This window comes from Dicentrarchus labrax, unplaced genomic scaffold (genome assembly GCF_905237075.1).
Source record: "Dicentrarchus labrax unplaced genomic scaffold, dlabrax2021, whole genome shotgun sequence".
Taxonomy (NCBI): Eukaryota; Metazoa; Chordata; class Actinopteri; family Moronidae; genus Dicentrarchus; species Dicentrarchus labrax.
Window position 1 is genome coordinate 18,175,870 of NW_026136713.1, and position 10,988 is coordinate 18,186,857.

At 41.2% G+C, this 10,988-nt stretch overlaps 1 protein-coding gene across 1 annotated transcript in view; it reads right to left on the minus strand.

Annotated features, from left to right (window-relative positions):
• Nucleotides 1-7,326, minus strand: part of aff2 (AF4/FMR2 family, member 2) — a 156,855-nt gene extending 149,529 nt beyond the window's left edge. The window contains exon 1 of the mRNA XM_051419060.1: nucleotides 6,937-7,326. Within this exon, the coding sequence (XP_051275020.1) occupies nucleotides 6,937-6,989 (53 nt within the window). The 5' untranslated portion in view covers nucleotides 6,990-7,326. The remainder of the gene's footprint in view (nucleotides 1-6,936) is intronic.
• Nucleotides 7,327-10,988: the final 3,662 nt, after the last annotated feature.

Here is a 10,988-nt window from a genome sequence, read left to right on the forward strand (position 1 = left end):
CAGCCAAGCACGAGCAAGAAACTGAACTTAAATTGCTCTTGATGCTTGGTGTATGAATGTTTGTCAATGAGCTCACAAATTTCTCTTTGTGATAGCCTTCGCCATCACTGTATGAATGTGTGTGAAGGGATGAATGTGGCATGTGGTGTAAAAGCGCTTCGAGTGGTCGGAAGACTAGAGAGGCGCTATACAATTACAGTCCATTTACCATTTACCTGGCTCAAGTTAAATCCTTTGTCAGAATCAGAGTAAGGCGGCTCGTGGCTTACCTATCCCGGGAAAAAAGGGGCACTGTTGGGAAGTAGTAGAGTCCTGTTTCAGAGCTAATACATCATATAGTATTCGATCAATGACAGCCGCCAATACTGAATTTTAGGCAGTATTGGAGAAATTTTGTTATAAGATTATAACTTGTAAGTTTTGTGTTTACGCTCTTTGCTGCCCCTAAGTGGCTCAAAAAACATGAATGCAGATTTTTTTTAAAATATTTCTCTATTTAGTGCTCAAACAATTAGTTGATGAGATGACAATTTTATTAATCAATTCATAATTTATTCAATTTATGACGTTCCAGCTTCTTAAATATGGGAATTTTTCTCCATCTCCTGTATATGTAAATTTAAAAATTCTGATGATGAAATTCTGATGTGTATTTGTCACTATCTAAAACATTGTTTTAGTTTTACTTGATTAATCCTAAAAACAATTGACAGATTAATCAATAATTAAATAAATGCCATTTGCAGCCCTGCTTCCAATCACTCAAGGTTTGTCACGCAGAATAACTTTTCTTTTTTTTCTGATTAGATCTTTTTCATTCTGCCAGCGTCTTTACAAACTGTGAGGGAAATTTGTAAATTTGATTTTGCCATGTGTGTCCTTCTATAACCTCGTGATGCTTCTTTTTTTAATCTCCATTTTTATCAGATGAAAAGATTAGTTTTTGTGGTCCTTTTTTTTTTACGTGGAATTAAAACTTGAACAAAAAGGCACACAAAATAAAGCTGAAGTAAAATTGATGTATCGTTTCTTTTTCTCCTGAGAGACTTCAGCACCACGGACAGCGACTACTTCCTCCCACACAGACCCCAGGTGATCTGACTGGTTTTCCCATCTTCTTCACTGCGGCTCACACCTGCTGACAGAGCTCCCTGTACAGCCCTGACGGATAATTGGCCCGCCAGATCGAACGCTTCCTTCAGTGTTATCTGCTGCTAGTTTTTGAGCATTTGTTTGTTCCAGTTTGGGATGAGACACAGTTTCCTTTCACAGCCTCTGAGTTGCTGATGATGTTGGTGTGAAGTATCATCAAGTGGAGCTGGTTTGGCAAGCCGAGGCCCATCACACAGCGAGGATGGAAATTTCTGTGTGATGAATGATTCTGTGCGTATTGAGCTCACACGTGTGACTGAACTGATTGAAAGCTTGGGAAGATTGACGGGCAGATTGAATATTGGACTGTGAGACTGAACATTGAATGCATTGACTATAAATTGACTCTGTCACCACTTTATTCCTGCAGATCCCATCTTCTCCATTTGTGAGCTTATTCCCATTTTATGGTCTGGAAGCAGCATTTTAATCCATATTTATTTTACATTTTGCAGTAGCTTATAAAGAAAAATCATTCAAAGAATTTAAAGAGCCAATAACATCCAATAATAATAATAATAATAATAATTAGAGTGTTTTCCTGCAGATGTGAACTTTTAAGCTCCAAAAAGCGCAGCTGGAATCTGGAATTTCATGCTGACGATATGTGTAATCAATTCCCTAATTAACTACTTAAATGGTTCAACCAATCACCATCAGTGTCAGTTAACATTCAAAGCGATCTCCCCCAGATTCCACTGCCATGATTAGCCGGCTACATGATGGGCAATTACAGCGAGGAGTACGCAACATTCAATGCAAGCCCTATTACAATTATACAAAGCCTTCAGATCTCCGAGCGAGAGAATGAAACAAGGAGTGAGATGGGAGGAGGAGGAGGGAGAAAGAGCAACAAAGAGGAGAGGAGATGAAAGGGTATTTCTTCAGGAGGAGGAGGAGACCTACAGTCTTGGATTCGTTCAGATTTAACAAAGGCGTGGGGAGCTTCAAGATTGTTTTCTCTCTCCCTTAAAGGGAAAATCCACTGTCAAACCGGAGCCGCACATCAATGGCTGGTGACAGACTTTTAACTCCAATCTGACTGATATTCCTGGGTTCTATTCAAGGTGTGTGTCAGCTTTTATGCATGCAAAATCCATTGTAAAATTTGAGATGAATAGGTCCATTTGAAAATAATTATTCCTTAACATTCTGGTTTTCTTCCCCCAGTGGAGGTGTTCTCCTCCTTATAATCTGGGACAGTTGAGTCCATTTTACCATTTATTAGCCCTGAGATGTCAGCGACATCAAAGCAGCTTTCCAGAGCTGTTGGTAAAGGACTCTGGTTGGGAGCAGCAACATCTGCACTGGCTCCATGCCCAACCAGATACATTTCATCATGCTGTCTTTGGCCTGGATCATGCAGGTAAAGTTGAACTTATTGTATCATTTATATTTGACTAGTTTCAGGGTTCAACACACTTGAAATGAACTGGTTCATATACTGTATGTCGACCATGTTTAAAAGGTGAAAGTGTTTATATACTGATCTGAATGGCCACACTCAAAGACCCATTTGTCATTTCCTCCTCCGGCTGCATTCTACTTCCTTCACGATCTCTCTTCAAGAAACCCTTCTTTCACAAGTCTTTGTAGTCTCAACACAATGCATGGTACGAGTGTGCCGTCTCTCCTCCAGAGCTGTCATGGTGAGGCACTCGTTTGCACACACGGAACGTGACGGAGATAGCTGAGTGCAAAATGTAAAAAGAGAGCTTGAGAAAGAGGTTCACACCCTCTTTACTACTCCCTACACTTATGCATACCTGGTGAATTACTGTGTGAAATAGGTGTGATTGTCAGTTTTGAAAAGTTTATAATCTCCAGTTTTGAGTCAGAAAGGCGTTGGGTGTGAAGGATTCTCACGCTGTCGATCCGACAAGCATTCATATCGGAGGCCTTTAGGTTCACACTGTCCACTTACAAGTGAAGCATATCACTTCTGAAGACAATAACATTCATATTATCGGACAGAAAAGTCCAAACTTCTAATATGAGCCTTTTCTGATCTGATGCCAACATGTTGAATGATGTATATGGCTGTTTTTTAAGAGTATATTTAGGCGTAAAAATACTTCATTATGGTTAGTAAAAGAAAGAAAGGTAGCATCCTGACTGTCACCTTAAGTTCTGAGAAACTGTAACAGGCAATCTTTACAATTTCCTGATATTTTAAGGAAAAGAGGAAATAAATCGAGAAAATAATCAAATAATGACAGTAATCATTAGTTGCATCTGTAAAGTCTACCTTGTGACAGGATGCATCTGCATATGAGTTGCAAGCAGTTTCACTAAAGAGTGATTAACCCCTTTAAACTCAAGATTGTTTTACTTGACTGGTACTATTTTACATGAAAAACATAAATGTATCTGAGTTTTTCTTTATAAGGAGTACGGTCTAGACCTGCTCTATTTGAAAGGTGTCCTGAGATAACTATTAAAGTGATAGCTACCATAATATGAACAGTATGGCAAAATCTATTTTTGTGTTAATGTATAATATTGTCATATCGTCCAAACCCACATAAACACAGGTTGTTTTAGTCTCAAACTTTGAAGTGGTGCAGCTGAGTGAACTTGTCAGTTCTCTATTTATCTGGCGTTCACACCAGCTGAGAACAGCTAAAGGAAATAGACCTTGCTTTATTATAGACCATGCAATCATAAGTCAAGGAGAGTCTTCGAGTTTTCATTCTCACCTCCGCCTACAGGTGAAGATCTAATCCAGTTTCACCTTTCAGCCGATCAACCCATCCGCAGCTCTGCTTTATTGTTTTTTTAATCAGCTGTTTCTTGCACAGTTCTGTTCTGTGCTTTCTGTCCTGTAAAACAACATTTTTCGGTGCCAGCTCCCAGTTTCCCATCAGGACCAGCAGACAGCAGCAGCAGTGTGATGGAGTGGTGGCAGGGGGAGGGTTACATGTGTAGACACCCTGAGCTTGCTGTTGAGCCCTGAGCAGCTCCACTCCAGCAGCGGGGGGTTAAGTACCTTGCTCTAGGGCCCTTCCATGGTGGCTGCTGAGGGACAGCAGCGTGTGTCACTTTCCCCGCTCGGATTCTCCCCGCTGGAATATGGATTCAAAACAGCAACACGGTTGCCAAGTTATTGTGCTCCCACTATAATACGTAGTTGAACTGGAGAGGCTGACAGTATATACTGTGCCTCCTACAATCCTTCTTACAATTCTAGCACTATGTAAAAGAGCCTAAAAATATACTGTAGTCAACAGTATTTATCAGCACATAAAACCTGTAGCAAAACATGTCTGATAATGTTTTAAAAACGAATGAATCTATCTATGGATCCAGAAGAGTTTCCTGAGGTTTCATGGGCATCACCTTACATTCACACGTACTAAAGCCAGAAACGACCATGTCAGCATTTGGACAGCTGCATTGCACTTTTAAAGCACTGCTCTGAAAAAAAAAAAAGAATACCCAGCACAATATTTAACCAGCGTGTGTGTGTGTGTGTGTGTGTGTGTGTGTGTGTGTGTGTTAATGAAACATGCTTCATGTATAATGTTTTTAGTCATGCAAACCTGCAGAAGCTTTCCTCATTTTTATTCATTCAGAGGGAATTTCCTGAACATACATACAGCGGGGAGGCTGCGGCTCAGCAGGTAGAGCGGGCCGTCCACTAATTTCAGCGTTGGCGGTAAACGGGTGAATGAGAGGTGAAATTGTAAAGGGCTTTGGATTAAAGCGCTATATAAATCCACACTGTAGCCTGAACTGGGAGCAGGCCAGTGCGACCAGGGTCCAAGCTGACAAGCTGTTCTGAATTTTCAAATTGCCTTTCATTTGTCTAACTTTTGTACAAATGTTAAATTAAATTCAGAAAGGTATAACTTCCATCAAACCGACAGCCCCTCAGTCGTCTTTTAAAACCTACGGCATCTTTCGGCCTCCCTGGTGTTAAAAGCCTTTAACTGCACTTCTCCTCATGTGAGCCTTTGTTCTTATGTCCTCTGCTGTAAATGAAATGACTTCACTGAGGGCTGAAATGTAAGGCAAGGCAATATTGTACCGTATGGGTTATTATGGCTGCAACTAACAATTATTACAGATTATGTATGTATTATGGATTTTTTCAGCCTGATACTGATCCTATAATATGCAGGCCAATGGTATTTTGTAACATAAACAATCTTCTACAATAATTTTTTTTTATAGTAACCAAGATACATAGTGAGACATTTTTCAGCATAAAAATCAACTTCTGTGCTCTCATACTACCGGCATGTAAAGGTGAGATTATTTCTAAATGATCTCACACTGGCCAGCATGTACACTAACACAGTATATCTGCAATAAGCTAATATCGGCCTATTGTTCTATTAATCGATTAATCGTTTTGTCTATAAAATGTCAGACAAAGTGAAAAATGCCCATCACAAGTTCCAATAACCCAAGGGGACGTCCCTTAGGACTTGCGAAATCACGAGATCACCCAAGAATCCATCCTGCCGGGCTTCAATCTGTGCGTTTGTGGTTAAACCACAGTGGTACCTTAGAGGAAGTACCGGCAGCCACAGGGGGGACACAGCGAGAAGATGCTGTTCGTTAAACAACAATGGCGGCTCAGGTAGAGGTTAGCGAAGATGCTGCTAGCGTCTCAGAGCTGGAGAGTCGTTCTTCAGTGAAAGAGGAGCAAAGAACGACTCTTCTCCCAGCTGGCTTCAGTAAGAGCTGTTAGATGGTTAATTGATCTGATCTGATTGGTTGAAGTTGTAATAGACGCTGACAAGTGTCTGCCTTTTTCCAAACAGTTTCCAATCACAACTTCCCAGATGGTTCTGTGTAACAAACCATCAGGTTCATATAAAACAGAGACATTGCAGGGAGATTCTTCAAATTTAAGAAGGCTGGAACCAAAGACTGTTTGGTGATTTATTTCCTTTAATAAAGATAATTAATAGATTTGTGTGATCAACTAATCGATTTATGGATAAAAAAAAAGGAGTCACTCTACAAACTCTATACCAACCTGCGAGCAGCGACATGTCAGACTGAGCAGGGGCCACTCCAGCACAATAAATCATCAATTTAATGAATTTGTGGAACATTACTGGAGGTTATGAACAAGAGGAAGCAAATCAGTTTTAGAGCATTTCCAAATCTCCACTGCTCCACTGCAGAGCTCCACAATCAACACACACATCCAGCACTGAGGTCCCACTGACCTCCCGAAATAACCCAAACCCAACTTCACTCCTTCATTGTGTGTCCATGACTGTGCCACTCACACAAACTCTGGGTTATCCAAGGAGACACTGAACTGCCAAACTTCTGTTACCTAATATGAGGACGCAATTCATTCACGTTGTCTGGTTTCATCCCGCACATCACTGCTGCTCACCCTGTCACCGCTCTGTCACACAACCCCCCCTCCCCCGGTGCGGTCTCACGTTCAAATCAAACATTCCTTAATATCACAATGAGACTGTAAAAGCCGGCGTTGTGCTGCGTGCGTGTGTTTGAGTGCGTGTGTGTGTTTGTGTGCGTGTGTGTGTGTGTGTGTGTGTGTGTGTGTGTGTGCGTGTGTGCAGGCTACGTCTCAAGCAACAACGGCAGCTTTACGGTGACAAAGAAAGACGGGTTTGCACGATTTCTCCGGGACTCACTTTTGGCAGCCTCTCCATCTCGGAAAAAATAAAATGAAATAAATAAATAAATAAACAATGTCCGTTCATGCTTCTTTAAAACCTTCTCACATCCAAATACACACATACATAACAAAAAACCCCACAGTGGGAATAAAGCAGAGTGCGCAGGACTTACCATGGTTGTTCAAGCTCCCAGTCTCTGAAAAAGTCGAATTCAAAGAGATCCATTGGCGCTCCGGCTGCTGCTGCTGCTGCCGCTGCCGCCGCTGCCGCCGCTGCTGCTGCTGCTGGTGGTGGTGGTGGTGGTTAAAATCCAAAGCTGGTGCTACGTGGTTCTACATGGGCTACTGATACTGAGAGTGTGTGAGTGTGTCAGAGAGGAGGGAGAGTAGACACAAGCGGCTGCCGCTGCCAGGAAGCTGCTACGTGGTCGAGGCAAGCTGACAGGCGGCAGAGGTGGAGGGAGGGAGAGAGAGAGAGAGGGAGGGAGAGAGAGAGAGAGAGAGAGAGAGAGAGAGAGAGAGAGAGAGAGAGAGAGATTTATATACAAACACACACTGGAAAAGGCTGTGGAAGACAACTCACACTGAGATATTCACTGCAAACATTTCCCCTTCATAACAAGTACAGCTATTTATACTGCACGGATCTTACAGAAATAAAGCCCGGCGTCATCCCCCGTAAATGTGTCACTAATGTCAAACTGTGACTAAGCAACAGCTGGACAATGGTTCTTAAATGTTTTTCTTAAAAGTGCACTTGTGATTATGCACGGTTATTAGAGAGGACTTGTGATCTAATTAAACAGGAAACCACATGTTTCAGTCAATGAACTACACACCTCTGACTTCACCTCTGCTCTGAGGACTATTAGAGACCACCTCTATATGTTCTTGTGAGTCAGACACTTGAGAATCTGTCACCTCTTTGCACCTTTTCAGACTCGACCAGGTGCACTAACTCACTGAGCTATGAGGAGTCTTTGTTCAGTGCAAGGTTTGTATATAAGGTGCAGGGCCGTAGCAAGATTACTGAGAACCGAATAAAATTTGGACAATTTCATTATTCATCTCTCTGTTCATTCAGTAAATCTTCTCCCTACATGCCCCTGTGGATTAAATTATTATATTTTAATCTAATTTTACAAGTTTCATTTTATATTTATTTAGTCTAAAAAGGACCAGAAACAGCCTTCGAAAATCCACCATGAATAATCAGAGGTAAAATTAGAACGTTGAAATTCACAATACCGAGGACGAGACCTTGATGTCCTTTTATGCCCCTGGTGCAGAGCAGTAGTAGTTCTACGTCTATCTGATCACTTTAAATCACAGAGTAAGACTGCAGTACGGACAAACATCCCGTTCTCATGAACTAAAGTCAACTGCCATTTTTCTAGCCACAGAAACAAACTAATTGAAAGTGACCACACACTGATTAAAGCTCCTCAACTTCACTGGACTGAACTGGCTTTATTTTGGCCCAACCAGGTCTCCATTAGTCAAACATCAACGTTCCTCTCTAACAAGGTCCTAAAAGATTTGTGTTTTTACTGGATGCTGTGAAATATTGTTCAGAATTGGGACTTGGCTGGTCATCTGCAATAGTTACATTTCCATTGTTGTTGCATGTTTCCTCTTTATTCCATTATTTTATAGCCAGCGGATGTATTCCCCAAAACAATTTATGAGATCTCAGAATGCAGCAACACTGCTAAAAAAAAAAGAATATATAGGTCCACAGGGGGGCAAACACCAACAGTCAAACAATCACACAGGCTGAAGACAAATAAAAAGTTTTTGCTCGATCTGCTGCCGTTTTATTTGGAAGTGGAACCAAACTAGAACTTAAAGCACAACTACGGCGAGTAATGTGGGTCAAAGTTGAGCCAGGATGTCGGGCTGTAAGCTTTGGTGGATGTTTATGACGGACATGTTCTCAGCAGTTACTTTCATCTTATAATAACCTATAGACCCAGTTGCCTTGGTTACCAAAATAAACCCAGTTACCTTTAATATATATGTTTCGTGAATATATGGAAGTATGTTTAATCATTTGTACGACAGCAGCTATTGGATTTTGATCATGTATCTTGCATGCCTTCATTTGAAAGTGTATCCATCCACATATGCTGTTTATTGTTTTGTTTGATTGGTTACATCAGCATCATATCAATATATTTGCCATCACCTTACCCTTTGTCATGTTTTGCCAAAGATCACCACTCTATTATTCGTATTTACAATTCTGTGAACTGGTTTGCACTTATTCATTTAGACAAATTCAGTTAAGTCTTATTTACTGTCACGCGTTTCCACAGTAATCTGCTCTGTGTGCTCTATTTCCATTGTCGTGTTTGATTTGTTTTAATGGCATGCACCTGGTGCTTCTTTTCTGTTCAAACCACACACTCGGTTGAATGGTGATAAAGAAATCAGCTGAAACGTTTGTGTTTGTGTTGCTCTTCTGGATTACAAAAGAATGACACTGCAAAGATTTTTTACTGGCAGTGTGTAAGTTTAGGAGGATCTATAGGTAGAAATGGAAGATAATATTCATAAATATGTTTTCATTAGTGTATAATCACCTGAAAATAAGAAGATCCAACTAAATCCTACACACTAGTCCTTTAAAATGTTGCTTGTTAAGTCCAGTAAAGTGCAGAAGCTATAATCCACTGTGTGGTTACTCTCTGCTTTTCCTGTCACTGAATCTGCTTCTCTGCACCTGGCCTAAATATAGGATCGGATGTCCAAACAACTGCTCCTCTGTATCTTCAAAACTGTAGCCTCCAGAACAGCCGCAAGTCAGATCTATCTTTCTCCTCTTCTGTCCATTTGCTATAAAGCAACGACAGTATATTCATTTATGCAATTTACTGATGGTTACATTACAGGATTTTTAAAGATCCCTCCTAGACGTGCATTAAGTCATATATACCCTTAAAATCTGATTTTCAGTGAGTACAGAGAAAGAAAAGAGAAGTACTTTCCACTCTCAGCAGATGAATGTGAAAACATCCTTCTAGAGTCAAACTCTGCACATGCATCACTCTGCACAGAGAGGCTCAAACATCAGACTGTAGGAACAAGAAGAAAAACATATTTATGAGTGGAGGGGCACTTAAAGCTTGCACGTAACCCAGTTGCCCCTGTAATTTACTGCCACTGGTGCAAAGTGAACTTGCAGCTTCAGTGAAATTATTTAGAAAGGCATCAAAGCCTGACCAGGTGGTCTTAGAACCCCTCACATACTGTATTCCTCACCCGTTTTTGTATCTTTATTCCGACCACTTCACCTTTGTTCGAGATCAGCCGCCGTCGCAGCGTGTTCAGCAACCCACCATCCTCACTCTCTACCATACACTTGCTGCAACACATGCCCAGCAGCACGTTTTACTGTTTACGCCTTGCTATGAATAATGATTGACCAGATGGTTGAAACTTCTCGCTCAGCATGTGCTGTAGCTGTAACTGTGGTTCCTTTGTGACATCACTGTCCTCTCCTTGAAAAAGCCCTCCCACGCAGAAGCCTGCGTGTTTTTACTTGTGATGAAAGAGCACGAGAAGTCCAAATGTATCGGAAGTAAGATTTGAAGATACACAGCGGGCTGAGTGTGTATGTGTGTGCTTGTGTCTTTGTTTTGGATGGTGTGTTGCTGTGTGCGTGGGTATTTTGGTCTGGTCCGGGGCAACATGCCAACACTGCTCTGCATCACACTACCACAAGTACAAACAGCAGCCTCAGATGAAGAGAAGAGAAGAGAAGAGAAGAGAAGAGAAGAGAAGAGGAGAGAAGAGAAGAGAGTTAATCATAGTGCATAATGGGAATAAAACACTGCCAGCCATAAGCAATATTGTCTGAAAGTGCTGTTTCATGACCTTGATCAATTCCAGCCATTTCAACCTCACAAATCAAAATTCCAGACATCTCTGGACCTTAAAAACACCACATCGAAATTCAACCAATTTTCAAGGATTTTAAGCACCTGCGGGAACAGTGGTTTTGTGTGTGTATATGTGTGGTATTATGTGTGTGTATGTGTGTGTGTGTGTGTGTGTGTGTAAGAAAGGCTGTCCAAAACTAGGTCAGACACTGAGAGACAGAGAATGACTGGAGAGAGGGTGAGGAAAGGATAGAGAGATATGGCAGAATTTAAAAAAGCAATTGTAGGATGAGCTGATGGAGCGTTAGATGACTAAAAAAGATAGAGACATTAAGATAAAA